This window comes from Rhincodon typus, chromosome 25 (genome assembly GCF_021869965.1).
Source record: "Rhincodon typus isolate 14 chromosome 25, sRhiTyp1.1, whole genome shotgun sequence".
Classification (NCBI taxonomy): Eukaryota; Metazoa; Chordata; class Chondrichthyes; order Orectolobiformes; family Rhincodontidae; genus Rhincodon; species Rhincodon typus.
The window spans coordinates 13,179,645-13,206,088 of record NC_063356.1 but is presented as its reverse complement, the minus strand read 5'-3'; the positions used below and the strand labels follow the sequence as shown (position 1 = coordinate 13,206,088).

General features: G+C 37.3%; 1 protein-coding gene across 1 annotated transcript in view; it reads left to right on the top strand.

The window, feature by feature from the left end:
* LOC109917856 (plasma membrane calcium-transporting ATPase 1-like) overlaps positions 1-18,451 on the top strand; it is a 123,747-nt gene extending 105,296 nt beyond the window's left edge. Inside the window, exon 20 of the mRNA XM_048611820.1 lies at positions 9,446-18,451. Coding sequence (XP_048467777.1) covers positions 9,446-9,751 — 306 coding nt within the window. The 3' untranslated portion in view covers positions 9,752-18,451. The remainder of the gene's footprint in view (positions 1-9,445) is intronic.
* Positions 18,452-26,444: the final 7,993 nt, after the last annotated feature.

The following is a 26,444-nucleotide window of genomic DNA, read 5'->3' as shown; positions in this document are numbered from 1 at the left end:
ACTTTATTAGATGCAGGGATGTCACAATGCAACCTGTAACAGTAACTAAACCCTTTTATATGCATACTTTTTTTTTCTAGTAGCTTGCAGCTATGTCTGGTTCTGTATAGCACTAATCCAATTTTATATATGAAAGACCAAGCAAATCCTTGTTGGATCGGAACTATGCTGCTATGCCACCATATGATACTGAAATTATCAAGTTAATTTAACTTTTCTTCCAGGGCACAAAATCTTTCTTCTGTCCTTCTTTTTCTTTTGCTGTATTTGCGTTTTATAATTCCAATTTTGTTGAACATAATGTGCAATATGTTGACTTACCTTATTGTATTATGACATCCCTGTCTTGGCTCAGTGGTGAAAGCCTATAAGTGCACAATGAGGCCATGATTTCACTGCTCAACTTCAAATACTCTTTGCACCTCTGTTAGCCGAATTTTATTGTCTATTAATCTAGCTTGAGTTCACGGTGTAAATGTTCGAGTGTAAGCCCAAGACTCTTTGAGGTTTTTCGAATGTCCGAGGTCTATAAGCACTCAATTTAAATGATGTAAGTTGTCTTGACTCTTAGAACTAGAAAGCATGTGTTTTCATCTCTAGGCATCTACGACAGTAAGGCTACAGGACATAGAATACAAAGGTTGAGAGTTGCTAGTTGTATTCTAAGCCTGTAAGAAGCTATAAGTTGCAAATCAAATCAGTAGTTATAGGGATCAATTATTAAATAGTCACTTTTATATTGTTTTGTGAAATGGTCTTAATTAACTGAAATCCTAGACATCTACATTAACATTGTGCTGCTGTCAACATTCAGCCTTAAAAGGCAGGGAGAAAGTACTCTTCGTCTTCCTGAAAAGTCACTTTAAAATGCCTTTGTCATCTTTTGGAAGAACATTTGTATGTAATCTGTGACAGCTAATTACTGGAAGTCAGACATTTTCCAAGTAAACTTGTCTTTCTTTTGCAGCAGAAGATCGTGCCTGTGAAACTTGTGTTATTTACTGTCTATTGATTGTAGACTGCAACCTTTTTACTTGCTTTGTTGTTTTGCAATTGAGCTTTCAGCAGTTTTGCTTCATTGCCTTGACAAGAGTGATGTTGTATGGAATTCAAAGCCATAATGGGTTTTTTCCCTTTATTTTGACCGGAGTTAGTAGCAGCAAGGCATGTCAGAAATGTTTTTAATTTTTATGCATAGCTGTTAATTTTGCTTAAGAGTTACAGAGGAGATAAGTTTGAGCTTGTGAGAGGCTGCTTTGAAATGGAATGGCAGCTGTGGGAGCTTGACAGTTTGTGCAGTTTGGTTCTGGTACAATAACATCTTCCCCATTTATCCATGCACTAGAAGCTATTGCTATTTTCAAGTCTACTGAAGGAACTCTTAATGTGGTGGGAAAATGCCAATGGAATGCCTTTAATCAATCATACATGTGTATTGGAAAGCCTTTTTAGATATTTTCTAATCAACCTGTTCTGTGATGTTATCGCACACCTCTTAAGCAGGCAGAACTTGAACCCAGGCCTCTTGGCTCAGGTTGCCACTGTGCCATAAGACCTCACTCCAGAGAACCGTGTTTTTTTTTAAAGCATCGGAATAAATTGGAAGAAGCTATATGTCCTGAACATGACTCAGTAAATTTGAGTCTTGAAACTTTTAAAAATTCTCTGCAGTGAAATTTCTGAATGAGCTTGCTTTAGCAACTGCCACAGAACTCCTTGTTACTTTCAATTTTATTTCCAATAGTTTAGATGTGCACCAGGGCATCTGTTGAAAATTTGAAGTGACCCACCAATTTACTTCGGTTCTTTTGAAGAAAATTTGAGCGCGGTAATTTAAACAATAGAGTGAAAATGTGTGTAAGAAAAATTACGTATTTCATCACGTTAGACTTGATTACCTAGAATGTCATTTTACACTGGAAACCTTAGTGAAAGACGAGTGCAACCGTTAAATGAATGGTTCAGTAGCTCTTTGCGATTTAACAAATTTGCTGATGGTTTTCTACTCCTGTGTACAGTAGAAAACTGCACTCAGCATTCAAGTGAAGGGTTCAACAAACTCTTGTAGTGAAGGAAAATCAGTTACTGGCCTTTACATGAGTTGAAAGACAAAAAGTTTTTGTACTCCACAGTAAATAGTCTGTACTTGCGTGGAATCTGATTTCATAGCATTTACATTAAGCATTGAAGAACGTCACTGTTGCAACTTTAACAGTAGGTCACAAATGTATCCTGCCAATAGCTGAACTGCAGAGACTGTGAAGGTTCCAGTTTAGACCCACTTTTTTGTTCTTCTGTTGCCTTATCAGAGGGAAGAGAAATTGAAGTTTGCCTCAATGATACTGATAAGCCAGTTCACAAACTGGAGTACTTGCTAATCAGCACGTGTGTGGATGTAGAGAAATGAGCCCAGAACCAGGCTGCCGAAAGTGTAGTTAGATAATCTGATGATGTGGCTGGTGTATGAAAAATTATTTAGGCAAAATGTAGGAAAATGGATTTATAAAATGTGGAGAGAGAAAATTGGTAGAAGGGTAAATATTCACTCTTTTTTTTGTGTAACATTGTGTCTCATTAATTTGCATATCCAAAGAAAATAGATCTTCACACAATGTTAATTAAAACTAAAACTTTAACTTTTCATTGTATCAATTTTTACAATACCAAAAGTTCAGGGCGTTTGTTGTGGAGGGGGGAAGAAGATCACCTGAATTGAATGAATGGGGAAAAATTAGAGGTTGTAACCCTGATCAGGACAAATTTAAGGGCGTGAAAGTAATAGAAATTGGACAATTTTTTGTGCCTTTATCATAGGACTTTTGAGCATTCCCAGGTATGGATGCAACATTGAGAGACAGAATTGGGCTTTGAGAAAAATTAAGAGATTTGTGGGGAAAAGAAATTGCCTGAAGGTAGCTTCACTATTGGAGTGGATGAAAAACTTGAGTTTGAGGTCAAGACAGTTTGAGATAAGGCAACAAACGTGAATGGATAACTAATGATAAAGCTATTGACTTTAGGTATGAAGCCTGTTGGATAAACTTGTAAAAAAGCAATCTATCATTGAAGAAAAGTAGATTTTCCATCCAAGAGACTTGAGACAAGGACATACGATTCTGCCATCGCATTGTAAGGAAAATTAAGATTGTGTGTGTAAACATGAGAAATAGGAATTTGACTGGAATCAGAAAAGGAGTATATTGGTCAACGAAGGATAACTTTTCTATTGGAAAGGTTGGCTACACCTGAGACACCTATTTTGAAAGTTAAATGACCCTACAATTACAGCACAAGTCGGGCACTGGCACTGGCACAAGTACTGGGAGAGAAGGGTGCTGATCCAGTGGGATGAACATCACTTGAACTGTGTAGGGACCACTGTCCTGGCAAATTTATCAATTGTGTTGGTAGAAATAGTTTTAAACTAATTGCAGGGGTGGGAGGAGGGGGAAATGTAGGCTTACAAAGAAAAAGGAAATGGCAATATTGCAGGATAGCAGAAGTTTACAATCCTCAAAGTGGAACAGCAAGGGACAGTGTACACTCATAGCAAACCGGGTTGAGGTTGGTGGGAGGGGGAGAATGTTTAAAAGACAAAATTAAAGGCTTTTACTTGAATTCCATGGTATTTGAAACAAAACAAATGAATTAATGGCACAAATGTATGTTAATGGGTATGATCTTACAGCCATTACAGGGAATTGATTACAAGGAGGTCAAAGCTAAATTATCAGGATAATGTGATTTTTTGTTTGGAAGGACAGGCAGGAAGGAAAACCAGGTGGGATCATTTTTAGTATTGGATAGTATGATAGCTAGAAATTATCTTGGATTGGAAGATGTTAAATCCATTTCAATGGAGGTAAGAAATAACAAGATAAAGGGTCCCGACCTGAAACGTCAACTTTCCTACTCCTCTACTGCCTGGCCTGCTGTGTTCCTCCAGCTCCACATTGTGTTATCTCTGACTCCAGCATCGGCAGTTCTTATTATCTCAAGGTAAAGAAGACACTGATTGAAATAGCTAAACTGTAGGACAACAAATAATTAGGGAGAAATTGAGGCCACGTGACAAGGGTTGTACGTCAACCATAGTGACTTTAAGCTTCATGTAGATTAGGCAATTCAAATTAGCAGAAGTAGCAGTGTAGAAGAGTTCATGGAACATTCTTGGAACAGTTTCTGAAAACCATATATTGTGGATCCAACTAGGGATCAAGCTGTTTGGATCCGGTAAATAGGCAGGTTTAATAAGTGATTTCAGACTAAAAGATCCAGAGGAAACAGTGACCGTGACATGGAGAGTGAGAAATTTGGGTTGAAAACAACAGTGCCAAACTTAAATAAGGGTAATTTTAAAGGAATCAGTTCAGAGGTGGTTTTAGTTGACTAAGAAAAGAGCTTAGCAGCAAAGATAATTGAGGTCTAATGGAAGATATCTAAGAAAATAATTTATGACACACAACAAATATAAATCCCAGTAGAACAAAGATTTATAGGAAGGGGGATAAACCAAGCTCAATTAACCAGATAATTGTAGGTAGTATCAAACTGAAAGGAAAAACACGCAGTGTGACAAAGATTAGTAATACATCAGAGGATTGGGAAAGTTTTTATAATCAACTAGTATTGGCCAAAATAAATGGAGAGAAAATAAACTTTGAGGATAAACTTACAAATAATATCAAGACAGAGTGCAAGAGCTTCTTTAAATAAGGAATGAGTGAGGCCACAGAGAACATTTACCCCTTGGAGATTGCGGCTGGGGAAATAATAATGGGAAACCAGGAAATGGCAAAGGAGTTCAATTGATATTTTGCATTGGTCTTCATGGTGGAAGACTCTAATAGCATTCCATAAATACTAAATAGTTGAGAGGAAATGGAGAGAGAGAAAATAAATACAGCATCTAACACTAGAGAAAAAGTACAAGGGAAATTAATAAGGCGTCAAGGCTGTGGTTTCCCTGGACCTGATGGGATGCATCTTAGTTTATTAAAGGAAGTAACTGCAGAGGTGGTGGATACAAGGGTAGTAATGTTCTAAGAATCCTTACATTCTGGCAAAGTCTCAGAGGAATGGAAATATACCACTCCTATTAATCAAAAAATGTTAGTATAATATCGTGCAGTAGAACAGAGCATTTAGAAATATGTAACCAAGCAGATCCACCATGGCTTCATGGAGGGAAAATCATCCCTGACAAACTTATGACAGTTCTTTGAAGAGGTAACAAGCAGGGTAGACAAAGGGAAACGGGAGATGTAATATATTTGGATTTCCAAAACATATTTGATAAGATACTACACACATTAGGCTGTGGGTAGGATACCAGCGTGGATGGAGGATTCACTAACTTATCGAAAACAGAGTTAGAAAGGGGAGGCATTTTTAGGATGGCAACCTGTAATAAGTGCCACTAGGATTAGTATTGGGAATACAATTTTTTTTACAGTATATATTAATGACTTGGATGAGGGAAGTGAATGTATTGTAGCCACATTTACAGGTGACACACAAATAGGCAAGTGGTGATAATGATATGAAGAGTCCGCAGAGGGACATAGATTGAGTGGGTAAAAACTTGACAGATGGAAATGTGAATTTATGCATTTTGACAGGGAAAGTAGAGGAGCCAAATATTAGTTAAATGGAGAAAGACCACAGAAAACTGCAGTTAAGAAGGACCTGGGAGTCCTCGGGCAAAGTCGCAGAAAGCTAGTGTACAAAAGTTTAGCAGGTATTAGTGAAGGCAAATATGGAAAGGTTGTTCCCCTTGCAAGTAACTCCAAGAGCAGTGGGCATAATCTCAGCATAAAGAATTGGCCAGTCAGGATGGAGATGAGGAAATTAGTCTGAAGATACTAAGTCTGTGGAACTCTTTACACAGAACCCTGGGTTGTTGCGTATAAATGAAGCTGAGATAGATTGATTCCCTTACTAATTAGAAATCAAGGGTTATTGGGAAAAGGCAGGGAAGTAGAGTTGAGGATGATCAGATCAGCCGTTAACTCATTGATTGAGGGAGCAGATTAAGCATGGCAAATAGCCTGTGTCCCTACATCTTATGATTTAAGTGGGTTGGGAGGAAACTAGCTAACCATTCATAGTAGTTTTACTAACAGATCATAAGGTAACAGAAGTATAATATACCAATCCTTATTCACAATTTGAAAACTTATGCACAAGTATTCGAGACTAATGTTCCAAGGGCATAGGGAAAAGTGTATGCCATTCGGTCCTTCTACCTATTCTGTCATCCTGTTTGATCTAGCTGTGTGTCAAATCCCTTTTACATGCATTTGCTCCATATTTCTGATCTCCTTACCAAACCAAAAGATGTCAATTAATGCAGTATTCATAGCCTTTTAAGGGAGGGAGTTCCTGATTTCTGCAGCACAAAATCTTTGCTGACCTCATTACACAGTGGCCTGATTCTAATTTTCAGATAAATCTGTTGTTTTTGATTTCCCTATTGGGAAATGCTTTCAATCTACCCTTGAAATTCACTTTATCACTATGGATAAGCAACAAGGACTAGAACTGTTGTTGAAAACTAGATTATGCTTGAATATTGATGTATATATGACAGTGCAGTCATCAGAAAAGTAACTGAATGATATTTCTTCAACATAATTGAACATGGCATTTTCCAGAAGGAACAAGTGTAGGCTGAGATTAAGATTGAATAGTTGGTATGGATGGGAGCAAACATGAAGTCAAAGAGGCTCATGGCTAAAGGCATGTAATCAAAATCTTGACTGTTACTGTAAGATTATTAACTTTAGTGTCCAGGATCGTGACGAATAGGAGATTGAATGTGTCAAATTATACTGTGCTTTTTGTTGTACTTGTAGCACAACAGCATCTTCAAACGTTGAGATTTTTTTTGTTTGTCTAAATGCCACCTTATCAATCAGTTGTGCTTGCTTCCCCAATGTAAAATCCATTTTCCTGACGATCTACTAATCTCAGCTTGACTGATTTTAATCAAAGGCTCAAAAGCCAATTACAACAATCATATTAGACTCTAGTTCCATTCCATTACAGCATACCTGTCACATATTCATATCGATAGAAATCAACAAATGGTTATGTCCTTCTGTTTACTTTTCTCACAAAACAGGAGGATAAGGGCTAAAGTCTGCATCTCATGTATTGGTGACTTTAGATAGGGGATGTAGGAAAAAGTGGGGAGTCTGATCTAAAGGAGAACACATCCCCTGTTGCACTAATGTAGATTTTAATCTATGCATAGTGAAAATATCATAATAAATTTAAATTAAATCTCAGGTGAGTTCACTCTTCAATTCAACGCAAGAAGTAATGATGCACAAACTATCTTTCCAATAGCACCAATTCTCACCAAGAATAATGCAAAAACTGGACCGATTGGGCCGTGGCTAATTACTCCACTGCTTTCCTACCTCACTAACAGTTGTTTTATCCAATGTTCTTCGTGGTCAATCTTTATCCAATGTATGTATTGCTGATCTATTGATCTGCTCTTCTCAGCATGTGGATCTGATTTCTTCTCTTCCCTCTGCTCCCCCACCCCCTCAAAAATAGTTCTAATAGTGCAGAATCTGTTAGGCTGGTCTAGTTTTCTCATCTTCATTTGGCACAGGACATGGAAGAAGCTTTCAGAAAGGTTCACCAGAGACGGAGAATCGTTAAGTTGCAGTTTATTTGATCTGGTGTCTCCAGGTGATGACAGACTTTGAGATTTTCTTTGATTCAACAAGTTTATAGCTGTGGTGTTTTCAAGGGCACCTTTAACTTGCCACAGAATGAAATATTGGGCCTATACTCGAATGTTTACCCATTACCTTCTCTGCTGCACTGCATGTCTGTGTGTTGCTGATTGTGAGCTTGTGTATTGTGATATTCCGCTTGTCCTGCTGGTTTTACCAGTTAAAATTACCTTACCATGCAAAAAGTTCTTTTGATGAGTAGCAGGGGAAGATTTGACACTTGGTGTTATGCATCATGGTTCCATTGTGTTGTAGAGTTTCGTTGGATCGTGGTGATTCCCCCCACCTCCCACTGTCTTCACCATTGAAGTGTTGCATCTTACACTTTGCTTTTAAAAGCATTACTCACCTTAAGTGATTATTGGTCCATTTTACTTTAGTGCAGTTAAAGGTATCTTCGTAGTATTCATGTGCTCATGTCTTTAGAATGGCAATTGTTGGTGGAACCCATCCAGATAGAAAAGTAAAACTTAGTGTGTAACTGCAACCCATTTATACCCACTTGTACCTGTCTGCTTAACATAGAATATTATGCACTAGTTTTCTCTTAATTTTGGAATTATTTATTCAGTTTTTCTGTTGTAATGCTAACCATTTAATGCCCTCCATTTCTTGGGTTACTTTCTACCCTTCTGTACAAATTTGTGGTATGTGTTTGACAAATGCTGTGACTAGCATTTTAATCCCCTTTGTTAGCCTGTGAATGCACTTAAACCATAGGAATGTGTTAACACTGTTAATTAACCTCAAAAGTAAGATCAGTGGTAAGGCTGGGCCTTGGTACTCCATTGTGTTGTATCCAATGTGGTAAGATGTGTGTAGGTATTTCGGGATTCAAATGTTTCCATTACCATCTAGGCTCATGTCTAGTTGGGCTACTTGCTTTTCCTGACTTGAATGAGCAAAGTTTAAAGACACCTAGTTCCTGAACAGTGTAGACAGAGGCTTTCATTCTGGTCAATTGGCCATTCCTTCAATTGTGAAGTTGTTCACCACTGTTGAAAGTTTGGGTGGAAGACAATAATATTCCAAGGACACATTTGCCTTTGTATAGTCCAGTCCTTTGAAACTGATTTGTTTACCATATCTTTTCTACAGCCTGTTTCACCTGATTTATGTTTTGCAACATGACAGTCCATTTGATTCTCTTTTTACTTTTTGACTTGTATTTCAGTTTCTTTTAAGAACTCCTCTAATGTCCTAAACCTTAATGTTAAATTGGGTTTTATAATAAGATGCTTCCAATTTTTGGTGTGGCTTGTTAGTGACCTGTTCAGATGTTCTTGCCTTCCAGCTGGTGGCAGGAATTTTGTTCCAAATTTTGCTGTTAAAGGAGAAATTTTAAACTTACTTAGCTTAAAGAATGGAATGTCACTAAACCACCAATTTGTTGTCCTCCAAATCAGGCATTGCCCATTTTAACTACAGCCTCCATACCAATCATGGAAAAGCCATATCTTTGTTGGAAAGTTTTTGTGGAACAACTAATTTTTACTTTTCTTCATTTGTCATTTCCAGTTGTCTTTTTTTAATTTACAGCTTCCACTGCACTCAGTCCCGGCCACTTAATATCAGCAATATCTATGACCTCCATTCTCACCGCACACTATCTGCCAAAAAGCAATCCCATTGTTCATTACCAAGACCAAACGTTTATCTGACTTTATCTTTTTGGCTCCTCTGTCCTGCAGATCAAAGTGGTGAATGCGTTCCGCAGTTCCTTGTATGAGGGGATAGAGAAACCGGAATCTCGAAGCTCCATCCACAACTTCATGACCCACCCAGAATTTGGAATGGACGATGACGAGCCTCGGATCCCACTGATTGATGAGACTGATGTAGAAATCAATGGACTTGCCAACTGTGATGCCCCAAGCCCACCCAACAAGAATAACAATGCTGTTGACAGTGGAATTGGCCTACCCCTCACAGACGCTAGCAAGCTCGCCTCTTCCAGTCCAGGAAGCCCCTTACACAGTCTAGAAACATCGGTCTGAACCTCTTTCCTCAACAGCCCCCACCTCTACCACCCTCAAAAACCCCCACCCCACACACACTTCACATGGATTTCTAATCCATGAACTTTCAGCTTTCACACTACTTGGTCTTGTCTTGCAGGAAGCAAAAAAAAATTGAATGGTGGTTGGCAAATTGATGGGAAATCTGCAGATCCTAAAGCATTTTATGTAGGATGAGTGAATGTTTCTGGCAATATGCCATTTGAACGTGAAACACTATCTTAAGGTTTTAAAACACACCAATTGTCATGCCAGAAGAATGTACAGAATGGTGAGAATTAATGGAATTGAAAGTTATTTATGTTGACTTTTACTTCTCCTATCACCAGCACTTTGGAGTTTACAAGACTTCTATTTCAATTTATTTAAATTGAAAAGCCACAAATTTCAATAACAGTGAAATGAAATGCCAAAAAAAAACAAAAATCGCACATTGCCTGGAGTGTGTAGTTTCCAGTATGAGTAATGGGAATTGATTCCACAGTTTGGTTAGTGTAAAGGGGCAGCAGGGAGGAAAGACTTAAACTTATTTAAATTATTAGTTGTTAGTTTAACATGGCTTGCTGATGACCTGTGTTGGGTCTCTTTTGCAGCCCACTGCCAAGTGGCGGCTTCATTTCACTGAAGGAGGCAAGTGGCAAAATCTCCTAAATTTCAATGTGCTGGTTGTTTGCTTCACATCACTTGTACTCTAAAACTGTCTTCTAGTCTCCTAGCAAGGTGTGATCCATGTCCACAATAGACTGCCTGGTGCAAGTGGTCAGCAGTGATGTTCTAGTCTCAATGACAAAGCTGTTCAAAATCCTTTTAAGACTATCTTTGTATCACCAATTTTAGATTATTTGCAGGGTTGGGGTTTGATTGAGGTGGGGAGGGGATGGGGCAGAGAAATTGTGGCACTCGTGTTTTTTCGGTTGGGCACGGTGACCGATTTCTCTATAATCGTTGTTGACTGCCAGACTTTTGGCTTCCCATTAAAATTGAGTTGAAGCAAGATGTCTAATCATTGTCGATGTGCTGGGGTATGGTGACGTCAGATGCATACAGATGCGTTCTGCTTTCTGACAAGGTGACCAATGTTTGAGACTAAAAGTCTAATGAGGCAGTTGACAGGAAATCTTTCAGTCCAACTATTATAATTGATGTACAGTAGAGCTACTTAGATCCTTCTCAGACATCAAGATCAGTAACTTTCTAAATTTACATTTGGTTTATACCCTTCTTCAACAAAAACATAAAGCCAAATGGGATCAAAATTTGGTACGAATTTGGTTTGGAATGTATGTTTCTGGCAGCTTATTTGCTACTTTTCACTTTTTAAAGCTTGTTGCAGGGCTTCAATTCCTCAATGGCAGTGTTGTCTGTTTAGTTCTAATTTTGTAATGATACATACACTTAAACTAGAATAAAAGAATGGCATTCACTTAACTGGTAGGCAAAGGGAGGGAAGCATAATGGCATATCATGATTACATTTGAATTTGTGACAAAGGTTTCTCTCTCTCTCAAAAAGAAGCTTCTATTTAAAAACTTAGCAAGCCTGATCTCTTTATCATACACATTAATTTATATAACCATTTAACATGTTCACTTGCCTGTATTTGGTTCTGCACATGACACTTCCTGAAATATTGGCTATGCTTTGATGCCTTCATAATTCAGTGAAACAGATGATAATTAGTAATGCAGCATTCTCTGAATAAAGTGATTAGGCTAAACTAAAGTGAAGTTTTCGGATGCGGAGTTACTAAGTAATCAAGTATTTAGACGTTTTGCTTAGGCAGTGACTTGTCACGTTAAAAATTTGAGTAATGGGGTGAAACCTCGCGACATCATGCAGAATTAACAAAGTACAGAACTAACAGTACAGAACTTTGAATGCGGGCACATCCCCTATGGATCAATTACTTGATGAAGTGGAGCTGTTTTAGGTGATGGTACTAGATTTTGTATTTAGTCTCTTGCCTGTGCGTTAGTTGAGTTGCATGTTTGAGGTACTTTTCCTCTAAAATATTGTCTAAAGTGATTCCCTACAACCCACAACCCTTGGCACCTTTTTAAATGATCATATCTGCAGAGATACAATGTATTACTGCATACAAGCAATATTTCTGACACTTTTCCTAACCAAAAACTTTGAGATATTGGTAAACACAGATTTCAAATGGTCCTCTTTTTCCATAGTACTAGGATGGGTGATGGTGTAGTATAGGGCAGCTGCCAAAGTTGATTTTAAAGTCCCCATGAGGTGTACTGACAAAAAGCAGTTTTTGTCTACACTAAAATAAGCAAGAGAAAAGTTGTAATTTATCTTTTATCATAAAATTATATTCTACAGACCAACCAAAAAGGGACACTACAGCTTTAAAAGGACAATGTTAAGTTATAAAAGAATGTGATATTTTAACTTTCACTTAACTATGAAGGAAGTGAAAGGATATTTCCTGTTACCACTATGCACTAAATGTACCTTTTTTAGTTCAAATTGTTTGTACCTGAACCAAAATCACCTCTTTGCATCTCCTGTTGGCAAAGTTGTTGAGGTATATGTTGCATAGTTTTGTTGAAGAGGTGGAGCCTATGATTGTTGGAAATTATTCCAATTCCTCCACTCAGTTCACAGCTCCACCTTATCACAAAGCTGCAGTAGATACATTTCACCATTCAGTTGCCGTTTCACACTTGCATGGTAGAATGTTGAAAAGGGACTACAATATTGGTTAACAAAGACAGCTTTCCTTATTAGTTAGTAAGAAAGGAATTGGAATGTATAAATTGAGCAAACCCTCATAGAAATACATACAAACTTGTTTTTAATTGACCCCAACCAACAAAGTAAAACCTTTAACTGTTCTTATTTAATCCGGTAAGAGCAGTGCTGCTGGCCTATTAAAGCTGCTGGCCAAAATTTGGAATCTAAATGGAAGAGCCCAGCCCATAGTTTTCAGATCATTGTTGCATTCAACATTTTCAATCTATTTGCTAAAAGTTTCACTTCAGGAAGTTTTGTGTAAGGATAATTTTTCCACGTAAGCTCTCCATGTTCTGCAACTTCTACTTGGTTATTGAGTTTTGCAGGCTGCTGAAGATGCAGCATCTAATCTGACTGCTCCTGACCTGCTCTTAATGTTTATTTAAGATTTTGTTTTAAGGAAAACCTTTAAATCTTTTCTCAGTCGTGCGGTGGAGCATCTAAATCACAGGTATTTGTTTCATTTTAAACAAAACACCACCCACTCCCACACCCCCCCTCCAAAAAAAAACAACACCTTTTAATTATAAATTTGAACAGACAAGAGAAATTTCTATGGCTGTTCCTGCTATAATAGGTTTGCAATCTTCAACTCTCCTGTTCCCATAGAGAAGGTAGGCGGAGATGATATTAGGTGTCTGGTAAAAATAATAGTAGTTGAAACTATAGTTGAAACTCTCAATTAGGGTAAGAAAATCTAATCTTCCATATATATACTTACACCAGTATTGCGTTGTACAATAGGTCCTGACCTTTATAAAGATGGGCAAGGTGATTAGAAGCTGATGCGAGAGCTGTAATATCCATATCTGTTGAAGTCCAATGGTGTAATGCATGTAAACATTCTCTAAGCATGGACTCTTGGAGTCTATCTGAAGCAAAAGGTCATTATCCAGATTTATGAAGGCTAGTTTTCAGTTCAAGAGTTTGAAACCTCTAATCATTGAGATGGGGATACCCAATGGTCTAAACAAGAATTGTTGTAAATTTAATTTTGCAATGAATAAATGCAGCTTCACCAGCATTAAGGTACTTAAAGCATTTGATTAACAGAGCAGTTGTTCTGTGCCAAAAGATTCCAACATGAAAGAAGCAAGATTCAGTGTTCCATCAGAAGTACATTTATTACTCAAATTCAACCAAAATTGCGTGTGCAGCAAGTTCAAAATCTGATTGGTCTGCCTTTTATATTGTAACATGGAACGCAATTGACAGACAGCTGCAAATCTGTGGGGAAAAACAAGTGTTTGGTACCTATTAAGTAAGTAGGAAGAAAATGGTTTTCAGGTATTTATTGATGCAGTTAGTAGTACAGATGCTGTCATCTGTTGTCCCTATAGAGTACACCTTGTAGCTTATACAAAACAAATGAATCCTTTTTTTAAGTAAAAATTAAAATTTTCTGATGCTTAATAGTCTCCACATGTGAAGGCAAACTTTTTTCTGTTGTTATTGAAATGTCCTTTTAAGAGCACCACCCTAGTCTATTGTTTAAATAAAACACTTGAGCCAAGAATGGACTCTAACTACCATTGCAGTTACTGATTTACATATTTCTACAGCCTCGTAGAAGTAATGCGATAATGGATTGTAGTTATCGAGTGTTGTTGAACAGTTTATTTTCATGTACTTGAGGTTTATGCACATTCTTGTGTGTATCTGCACTTCCAATTGACATCACTCTAAAACTGTGTGGACTGTGAATTCTTCTGCTAATGGTAGGTTTTCTCTCTGTGCACTAATTTGCAGTAAAGCTAAGAAATTACTGCAAGAGATCGTCTTTGAGCAGATTATGTTGGGGAAAGAGTCGGAATAAAAATCATTGGCAAACCTTTTCAGTTTTTTCAGTCATTCAAAACAAGGGCCATTTTTCAGTTTGAATTGTATTGCTACTTTGTGAATGGTCTCAAAAGTCATCCCACGGCATCAGCTGGTTTCCTGTTACCTAACAGTGCCGGTAACATGATGCCACGGATTGGCAAAAAAGAGCTGCCTCGTGTTTAGTATTCAAATCGCTCTAATTTCCTGGCATTTTAACTTCTGACACTTTTAGACAATCCATCATTATCTGCTTCTACTCATTAAAATTAAACTTCCAGTCAAACTTTTGAGTTTGTTTCTGGCTGGTTAAATGCAGCATCTCATCGCCACGTCTTGAGGTTTTCTTCCAATGTCTTTTATTACTTCCCTTGTCACTTCCAGTGTTTATAAATATCCCTATCAATTTCAATCAGCATGCACACAGATCATGTTGAGTTGAAAAGAATTATTCCTTATCTGACCTGACTTTCCTCATCTCCCACGTTTCTATCTCTCCTGCACAGACTTGAAATATTGAGAGGCTGACCTCGCAAGCTGTGTTTTTCACTGCTTTATTTCCTTGCATCTAGGCAATTCTCCCATGTAATCACAAAGGCCTCAAACTACAGAAGCATTTCAAAATCCAAAAGAAGAGCTTTCACACTATAAAAATGCCAACAATTACTGAACACTTATTAAACCTTTTAACAGTTTGAAGGCTATTTAAGGTCTTTCTCTTCTCCATCTCTCCCTCACCACCATTCCCCCGCCCCGCCTCCAAAGTATCAAATTGAATTCAGAGCTGGATCATCTCCTCCTGCCACCCCGAAAAACCCCAGGTTCGGATTGATCGGTAATAGAAAGTTTTTTTTAAAACAATAAATTAATTATAATTTTATAAAATGTAATAATGCTCACCTGCTTCGATCTCCATGTACCTTGACCAAATCTTGACTTCAGGATAAACCAATGCCACAAGCATTCTGTCTGTCTTAGTTGCTGGCTGTTCCAAGGAACGTGCGTAATTTCTAATTCAGAACAGTCCACTTTACAAACTAATTTAATTGGAAGTGTGCAATTCAGAACGATGGTGTGTATTAATACAAGTTATGCCGGAGGCTGAAGTTTTCCTTTTAAATCAGTCATTTCTGTGATGAACTAAACTGATCATGTGCTCAAAAAATGTTCACTTTTTCATTTGGAGACATATCACTTTCAATGGATATCTGCCGTCCTTCCTACTGCACTTCAAGCAGAAGCTGGTACAACTGACGGTGTGATGAGAGACTCCTGGACATTAATTATCATTGGATGAAAAAAAGTGCAGTAAAAAATAAATAAATAGCCTTCTTGGTGGGTTGTGGGCTGCCTTGTGACAATAGCAGTATTACATTAAGTTTTCTTTTTTACAAAGTAAATCAAATGCCTTTTATAAATTTAGAAATGATGACTATGAAGATTAAACAAAAGGCAGTTTGGAAAAACAGGTTTTGATTCCACTAAAAATCCACCTAATATGGAAAGTGGTATGTTTCCAGTTTTGGGACCACAAGCATGACAAACTATTTTTAAATTATGTATGAAAATTGTCTGCAATCCCCATCTTCCCTGGCACATCTTTATCTCATTGGGTAAGCTGTTTGAACAGTGTACACTTTAATTACCAGTTTCCTAAATGTATGGTCTTGTAGAGCAAGAACTTGTGAAGCACAATCAAATACTTGGGACTGACCTGCTCTGTTATAGTAAATGATCGATAAAAGGTGAAGAACCAGTTAAAGTGGTCACGAAGTGGTGATTGTAGACTGCCAGTTTCCTGACAGCAGCTTTTTGAGGAGATTTCGATCAACCTTGGCCTGACCTAGAAACAAATTATCATCATAGAATCATACAGTATAGAAGAGGCACTTCAGCCCATTGGGTCTGTACCATTTTGTTAAGCTAATATAAAATTTATTATATAGATATATATAATGCATCTGGATGTTGTCTACGTGGGTTAGATTTTTTTCAAATGAAGTTGAAGCTTTTTCTGTGTGCTACATCTGTTGCTGATCAACAAGAGGCACTTGAAACTTGTGAAGCCATGCTTACAGTTAATGATTTGGGATTTCAGAAAAGAAACTAATTTTATAGGATGTATCAATGCTAGCCTGCATTGATCTTATGTACCTTGACCATATCAAGGTGTCAGGAAGAAATCTACCAACAAATGCTTAACAGTAGAAGCACTTGAATGATCTAGACTATTCTAAAATTAATGGACTATAATGTAAGACACTATTCTTTCTCTATTCAATTTGACATTAACTGACGCAAAGTAAATGACTGACTTTTTTTTCCTGTATTCAGTCCCTTGAATCTTAACCATTATTCTTGCAGTTTGCATAATTTTTTGTTTTTGAAATCTTTGTGTTAAGCAGGAAAAAGAATTTACAGAAAATGGAGATATCAGATTATGTAACAGGATATATGCATGTTTCTGTCACAGTGCAGAGTCATCACTTTGGTAACAAATCCTTGATTTGATGATTATTGGTAGTCATTTTTATTTTCAATCTGTAGACAGCCACTTGGGACATCCTTGCTACCATAATAAAATTGTGGTCTTTTTATATATACATTTTGTTGGTATTAAAATTTGTCTAAGAATTTTGCTTTATGCATAACTTCGTTTCTACGTTCTAAAATGTTTGATTTTCTTGGCTTAATCTGAAAGTGGGCAACAGTAGAACAGTTTTTTTTTTAAAAACAAACACACTATGGCTTAAGTTATTGAATAAAAAGTATGGTGCTGTAGCTTTAAGGTATATATCCTGTTTGATAAGTTTAAAAAAATAGTGCAGCTTCGTTAACTTATGCCTTGAAAGATGGGATACTTATTAACGCTATTGTGTGTTTTTCTTCATCAAGCAAACAGCACAGACTTAGTACAATTTCAAACGCACATTACTAAGTAATATCTTGGTTGCCTTTTTTCAACTTTAAATTGTGAGCTAAGGGAATCCTGTGAATAGCATATACACCTAACTCTTCTGCCTTCAATTAAAAACAATAAACCTATGTTCCAAAAAGTGTTTACAACTAGTATAAATTTTGAATGAAAAAGGCAAAAGTGTTGCAACAATATCTGTCATTCATGTCCATTTTCATCTGATTCAAGGGAATTCTTGCTCAGTTGGGAAGGCATTGTGGTATAAAGAAATGAAATAAGACTTTGGAAGGAAGTCTTGTGATGCAATTCCATTGTGCAAGTGAATGTAGAAAATGTATTTTTTGGTTCTGGACAATTCCATCCTTCAATAAATACACTCGTGAAGCTAAACTATTTCTTTTAGAGCAGAGGAGAGCAAGATTGAGGTATCCAGTAGCTAGTGTAATACACACTGGTATTTTTGTAAAAAAAAAGAAAAACTTAAAAATTTTTAGAAAATGACTGAATAATTATGTGGTATGCATGACTTACTGTGGTGGATCAGAGCAATATGTACCCTGGTGTGTTTGCCACATTAGAGTTCAGCTTGGAGTGCTGATGCTGTATCTTGCATTTTGATATTTTTCTCTTATTACCAGTGACATAACCTCTATGTAAAATGTTTTGCATGTATTTATATGGTTCTTGTGATGGAATGAATAGTCAAATTAGCTTCTTCCAGAACACACAACAATCTGACAATACATTCAGTTGTAAAGCAAAAACAATTTTAAAAAATTGGCAATGATTTATCAAACTTTAAATGCGTGATTCTAGAAGCTTCAGAGTATTTTTTTACAAGCAGCCTGCATTTGTGAATCAAGAATAATGTATCCTGCAATCTTTGTGTATTAAAAGAAAATAATAAATATTTCTCCATCAGTTGTTTATGGATAACTTTTTTATCCTGTTGTAAATAAACTCATTTTTTTGTTTATTTTGAACTATGCAAATGGGTCCGTAACTGTTTTCTTTTTATTTTCTCTTCCATTCAGTCTGTGTTTTGGTGGAATGTGTCTTGTTTTGGAAGATGTGTAAACCATTTTGTAGTAAATGAACATGTAGAATGCAGTCTCTCCCGTTCCTGTCAAGCAAACTTCAGACAAAGATGTCAATTGAGTAAATACAAATAAAGAATCTGGGGGAATGGAAAACGATTGTGTGTCTCCATTACTGGTGGACTGTGCCCTGGATCCAGTGCCTGGCTGAATTTGGCTTAAAGTTGAATTATTGTGTGAGTGAAATTGGCAATGAAACTTGCAGTAAATGTCCAACATACAGATTCGTTCAAGCAGCTGAAGTAACTCATTTCTGCAATGGTTAAATAGAAATATTAAAACCTTGTAATTTGTAAATTAATGGAATGAGCATTGCTAATGCACAAAGCTGACAAGTATGTAAATACTCAGCAAGATGATAATTAATATTTCAGGTCTGTGATCTTTCTGCACAACTGGCAAGGACCTAATGTCTTTTTATGCAGGGGAAATGGGAAGGTTGAAGAAAAGAAACAAAAGGGAATGCCCATGATAGTGGAAGAGGGGAGAAATTAAATGGCAAAGAAGCTGGTTATGCTGAACCAAAGGGAGTGGAAATGGGTCAGGAAAAAACAAACACTAGTTGTGCTTAGAAGAGCTGTGAATGGCAGAATGATGAACAGTTGTCATCTAAAAGGAAAAACTGAAACCAGTGAAGAAGGAAATGAAAGGGGGCAAAAAATTTCAGCTTGTGTAATTTATTAATTCTGTCTTGTACTAATCAAAAGATGATGCTGTTCTCTGAACTCAACTTCATCAGAACACTACAGGTAGAGAATTAAAATAAGTGATTACACATTTCCCCCCCCCCCCAAAGTGGTTCTCTGCCAACCCAAGGAGCAGTACCTCATCTTTCAAGTCATTAAAAGTCAATTTCCGTTGGTTTGGACTAATACAATTTTATAAATTCCAGGTGCAACCTTCACAATTTGGGCTGACTGTTAATTTTGAGTACTGAGGGACTAGCTGCTCTGTTAGAAATGAAATTTCTGTGTGGCCATTGGAAATCTTCTGGCTTCAGTGGAAGGAAGCAGGGATCTTTCTCAGTCTCTGATTAACATTCCTACCTTGCTGACATCATCAAATCCACTCATCATCCCCTTGTAATTCATGGCCTCAAAGTGGTTAGAACAACAACAACAATTCTGAGGAAGGGTCACCAGACCTGAAACGTTAGCATCTGTGAAGGAAAAAAAAGAGTTGCCAGACCTGCTGAGCTTTTCCAGCAACTTTGTTTTTGTTCCTGATTTACAGTAGCTGCAGCTCGTTCCCTTTTTAATTTCAAAGTGGTTAGTGTTTAGTAATTTGCTATGCACGAAATGTTGTCTAATTATATCTATAAAAATGGAAATGTTCCTTGTACATTTTGATCACTGTAGGGTAATGGATTTTTGATTTACTAACGTTACTTGCTGCTCACCATCTACAATCTTCCTCACGTCACACATACAATTACAGACTTAACTGCTAATCTATTTGTAAGATTGAACAGAGAGATTTAGAAAAAAATCTAAATTTAAATTGAGGGGAAAGCAAACAGGTGATGAAGAAGTAACCAAGATTGGGACCCTTGCCAACACTGCAGCTGCCCAGAATTATTGCAGCAGGGGTTAAGAAAATGGGAACCCAGGTCTAGAGGAGGATGGGGTAACAAGTTACTGTGGTCTTGAAACCAGCAGAAGCCATCCTGTCACTTGGACTAATGTATTGCTGCCTCACAGTGCTGGGTTCAATTATAGTCTTGTTCAACTGTCTGTGTGGAGTTTGTACATTCTCCCCTTGTCTGCGTACAGTGTGTAAAGATGTGTAGGTTAGGTGGGTTAACCAAGATGCTTTTTGGAGGGTTGGACTTGACATGATGAGCCAAATGGCATCTTCCTGCACTGCAGAGATTGTAAGATCCTATCTGTATATTTCCTAACCCTACAATGTTGTTGGCAGCTACAGCAATTCATACTGTCGCTGCCACAGCAGGGCTCTTGTAGAGTAGTGGTAGTGTCCCTGCCTCTCAGCTAGGAGGCACTTAAATAACATCATTGGGCAGGTGAACAGAAAATATCTGCAGCTGTCACTGGTTGGATTATTGCAGAAGAGGGCATTAAACAGGCTTTGGGGTTGTTCTGGTAAAAGCTCACCCACCTAAAACTTTGCTTTTTACCCTAAAAGATGCTCCTTGACCTTTTAAATATTTCCAGCATTGTTTTTAATTCCAACAGCCACCATTTCACTTTCATTTTAGCATTGGATGCTGGTTGGGACTAATACCCAGTTTCAGATTTCTTTTCTCCTTTCTTCAGCATTAGAAGTTTTATAAAATTAACTTGCACCAAAGAAGCCACACTCTAGTGATTTGATCAATAGCCCCTCCAGGAAAGAGAGTATGTAAAGTTTCAATATTGGAATTAAAATAGTCTATCCCTCCGCAGGCCAGATGCTTCAAAGGCAATTCGAGAAATAAGAGCACAATAATTGACATACAACCATATAATTATGGTCATTCAGTTTACTGTACTTTGTTCAAGAGATATCTATTAGATAAAACATTGATTTTGTGTAGTCATGTGGTTGCGGGCACAGATAGTGAGCCAAGACTTTCTTCAGGATTGTAGAAATGTGAAGTTTTTAGCTGCCATCTAGCAGTCTTTGTTTGGTAGATGATCACACGAGTAAGTGGACCAGATCATTCCTCAATCTTCCATATTTAAAGGAATATAGACCTAGTTTATTCATTGTGGTCTCAATTTAACAGGCGAAGCAGATGATCTCACTACCTCACATCGAATACCATTTGCCAGTGTTGTACACACAGTGTCTATGTCCCTTTCTGACTTATGCTTCCACCTACAAAAGGTACAGATAGGACCCTAAGTGGAGTGATGTAACAGATTATCTCAGTGAAGTAGGGGAACAGAAACCTTGATTATTATTATTAACCTTTTGTTATGAAACAAAAATATGTAAAGTGGGGATGGGGATGCAAAAAGGAGTGGGTATTATACATTTGAAACCAACAGTATGACTTGTGAAGTCTCTAGTCTGCTTTGTCATTCAGTAATTGATCTTCCACCTCAAAACCATTTGTTGCTCTTTCCCCTTATCCCTTGGTTCCCTTAGTATCCAAATACAGATTGATTGCAAGGCTGTTCAGGCTGAGTCAGTGTATACTGAAAGATTGTTAATCAGGAAAGAAATCAAGGGTATAGGGAAAAGGCAGGAAAGTGGATTATTAGATCTACCACGATCTCACTGAATGCTCCTACATCTTATGTTCTTAGGGAACTTGGGCTTGAATATTATAGTGACCAAGGCTGCAGGAATGCACTGTCACTCCAGCCCCACCATTCCCTGGATTGCAACACAAAAACTCTCTTCACCAAGATAGCCAATCAACTACCTTAGCTAAACAAGGTTCTAAAAGCAAGATCTGTCAACTATGTTTCTTAATAATAAACACAACATTGGATTATCAATAAAGACGCAATTAGTTAACATGCACAGTCAGTAATATTGAAGCATTAATGCCTCACCCTTTAAACATCATCCCCAAAACACAGTTCAGGAAAAAAGAGGGGGAAAAAAAAATTACTACTGAGGTTGGGTTATTCTTGAAGGCAAAAGGATGGAGTGGATAACGTAGAGTGTTACTCTAATGAATGCTCGAGTCACCATTCACATATAGTTACCCTTGTATTTTCCACTGTCTGCAAGAATTCTATCTTGATGTTTCTTCAATCACGTTTTCTTTTCAGAAAGGAGAGGTCAGTTGGGTAGTGTGTTCTTTGCAGGTTTCCCTCCAACTGAAGCAGGTGAAACAAGCACCTCTCCAAGCCAGTCATTACCAGCCTTGTAATGTTCAGGAAGCTTTACTTAGAAAAAAATCTATAGGGGATAGAGTGAACTTCCAATGAGCTTTTCCAAAGAAATGATCAAACTTTCCACAATCATTTAAAACTCTTCCAAACAATATGAAATATAACCATTACAAAACACTCAACATCTAACAGCCACCATAGTTGATCATTCAAAAGACAACACTGGGGTAAAGAAATTTCCTCTCATCACTATCAAAATAATTGCAGGATAAAGAATTGGCTCTAATCCCTAGCATTCTGCTGCCAAAGTAAAAGCTTATTACTATCTAACTTGCCAAACTTTCAAAATTTCATTCTTCTACACACTAGAGTATAGGCGCATTTCTACTCAATCTGTCCTTTATACCCAGCTATTTTATTGAATGTTCCTATTCAGGTATGAAGAAGTTTTTCTTAAATTGCAGTGAACTTTATTACAGCAACATCAGAAGCTGATGGCAGATAGAATAGAAAGAAGAATGAAATGGTAAGCGATACACAATTGTGGGTCCCACTCATGCACATATGGAAGTTTTTGACAGAGTTGCCATTTGATTTGGACTGAAGATGGCAGCACAAAATGGCAAACAGATAATATTGAAGGAAGTGTATGTATACAGTAGTCTTTCCTGTGCATGTTAGGTCGAGTGTAGTGGTTCAGGATGTGGTAAATTGGCAAAGCAATATGGGAAATGAAGATAACTTTGCAGAAATGGCAACGTTGAGAAACCAGAAGATGAAAATCAACTAGATGTCATTGAGGAGGAGGAAGAAACAGGGGGGAACTACAGGATATGGGCCAGTTAAAGGTTCTGATTACCAGAACAGATCTAAATCCTCACCTTTAAAAAAAATTAGAATCAGCCGTTAAGAGTTAGTTAAGTGAATTCAATAAAGCAGCAGAACGAGATGGGGGTTTTTACCGAGAATACACATTCTAAGCCATATTTCTGCAGTTATGGGAGTCAATGAGAATGTAATAGACCATCTTTTTTCATTGGCGATTAATCTAAAAAGGTGATGACATAAAGCAGAAATGCTGAGCCACAGATTTTGGAGGGTCCCACTTGTATAGATAATAGACATGGTTAACAAAGTATGTTTGCTAATTGATTTTCCCAGAGTAGAGAACCTGGCATTGAGTAGCAAATAAATATTTTTAAAAGTGTAATATAAATTGCTATATATCTGTAGCATGAGAGGTATTGTGCCACGTCAGGTCAGCTTGCTTGTGTAAAGTATGAAAAACTATCTTGCAGTGAGGTACAAGGCAGAAATTTAATCTGATAAACAAACATTGGAATTTGCAAACGAAATCAAACCCCAAGATTGAATTTCCTCCGTTAAATTTACTACCAAACCAATCTTATTATAATACACTGTCCCTGCAGGCTCAAGATCAATTTTGTGCAAAATGCATGCAGTTTGCTGGTGGCAATGACAGTAAGGAAGCAGGTATTGCTTTTGTTCATTAATTTTTAACAACACAAACTGTTGAAATGGCTCGAAAATGGAATACAATTTGTTCTAATGAATCTTCGTTGTTGTGTGTCTCTAAGAACCACTACCAGTGCAATCCTTTTCTAAAGGCCCTGAACCGTAAGCTTTTTTCCCCCTTCTAGTTGTTATTTATAATCACTGCATTAGGAATATACAATGAACTTGTTTTTAAAATATAGGGCAAGGAAATTTGTGTACAAACAATTGATATCTGCCATTTATGTGCCCTTGAAATTCCTGCCCTAAATTCTCTTGCACTCTTTCAACTTTCCGATGATCAAAGTTACTGTTGATCTCAGAACCAGCCAGTGGTGTCACAGCTACAAGTTTGAGAGATTTGAATTCAAGATGACCCAAGAGGCCACGACAGCTGTGGAATGGATGGGAGTCGGTTATTGATAGAGGAGTTAGAGGTTTTGAATATAGATGTTTTTAAAGTATAGGTTTTTGAAGTTAGAACACAAAAGTAAGCATAATTCTTTCAACAGCCATTTATGCATATGTGGCTGACAGTTATGGAATCTTTACCATTATGAACAGAGCCTATAGAAGCATTGTAGTTAATCTTTACCTACCAAAATCACTGCCTCAGCACAGCAGCATTCAATTGTGAATTCTCCTGGAGAATGGCAGAGGTTCACATAGGGTACAAAGATTTACTAGAATAGTGTCATGGTTGAGGTTCGATTAAGTGCAGAAACCAGAACTGCAGTTGTTCTCAAGGGGTGAGTGGAAAAGACGAAGAGTTGGAGCTGTTCAAAATTACAAGGGGGTTTGACAAACGTAAATCAGGAGAAAAATGTTCCCATTTTCCAGGTAAGTAGCAACAGACAAAAAGATTTAAAATAATTAACAAGTATCAGAGGATAGATGTTCCATAGTGAGGAACTTATGATCTGGAAACATAATGGAAGTAATTTCAACACAATTTTACCCAAAAGAAAAGAATTTGCAGGGCTTTGGCGATTGGAACTAATTGGATAATTCAACTAAAGAGCAAACACAGGCACAAACAGTCTCCTTTGGGGTCATAAAATACTGCCATCTTAGGATAATTTCAACTCTTGATTATAATAAACTCATTATCACACTGCTGTTCAATTTTGATTTTCACTTGTCGAGCTCTTGACAATAGTCAAGAAAATATTATATTGCACTTTTAACATGGTAAAGCATTGCCCACCCCAACCAAGGTACATTTTAAGAAGCATTATCAAACAGGAAAATGACACTCAACCACATAAAGATCAGAATAGAGAAAATAAGATTCAAGGAATGAATGCATAGCTCAAAGACTACAATAAAAGTAAGCTGCAGTTCATGGGGCACTGGCACTAATACCAGAAAAGTGCAGGGCGGACTGTTGGGACAATCTACAGCCAAACCACACTGGGATCAGTGTTCCAGTGAGACAAACAACTAGGATGGTAGAGTAGTTTGAACAAATTAATGGGAACAGGGCTGAAATCTGGAAAGATGTGATAAATCAAAGCAAGAGAAATGCTATTAATATGGGAAATGATAGACAAGGATAGGAAATGGTCGCAAGCACAAATCTGAGTAAATAAACAGATAAGGGTATGGGTTACAAAACTAGAGGACAAATTTACAGGCTTTGTTCCTTAATGCACATAGCAATCAAAGCAAAACAGATGAACCAATAGTGGGAATAGAAATAAATACCTTCAATTTGTTGACCATTACAGAGACATGGTGGCAGCAGGAAGACAAAGATTGGGTCTGCTCTGTTACTTAATGATAGTTTTAACACTAGATAGGGATAAGCCATGTTCAGGAAAATAGGATGTAGAAGCATTAATTGGCAGAGATAAGAAATGACAAAGGGAAGAAATCACTTGTGAAAGCAATGTACAGGCCTCTTAATAACCAAACAGGGTAGAATATTAAAAAGGAAGAAATAATTTCATCATCAGAAAGGTACAAGCATAATCACTAATAATTTTAATCCATTCATAGATTGGGGAAAAAAGAAATCAGATGTGCAAATACACTCTAGATGAGGACAGATTCTTGGAAAACCACGTTCTGGATCTAAACAGATGGCAGGCTAGAATAGACCTGGTATTGTGCAGTGAGACAGTGAAGGCACCTCTAGATAATCGAAATCATGTGTTACATATTCGAGGGAGAAAAAAAAAGTCCAAGACCAGTTATGTCAAACTTAAATAAGGGCCGTTATCAGGCATTAAAGCAGAGATAAAGTGGACTGGCAAATTAGGATAAGAGACAGGACAACAGAGATGCAATAGCACACATTTAAGAGGATTTTTCAGAATACATACAACACAAGAAAAAAATTCAGCAGACCCACATCCATAGCTAATTAAAAGTTAAAGCTAGTATGAAACGTATAGAAGCAGCACGTAAAGATGTGCAAAGATTGGACAGAAATGTTTGTAAACAGATGAGCATGACCGAGAGGTTAATAAAAAGGGTGAAAAATTAGTACAAAAGAAATCTAACTGGGAGCATTGATTCTACAGAAAATGGCCAAGAGAATTAATAAAGGGAAAATATAATGGCAGCAGATGAACTGAACAAGTACTTTGTATTTTTTCTCGCGTTCCTCCCCTTCCTGATTTACAGCTTTTTCTGGAATGTTGCTTGTATCTCCTGTAGTGAAGACTAATGCAATCACCAGGCAAGTGATACCGAGCAAATTGTCAGAGATGCAGGTTTAAAAGTGCTCTGGGTCCTGGTGGATATCCTCGGAGGGTCTTAAAAATGGTGACTAAGAT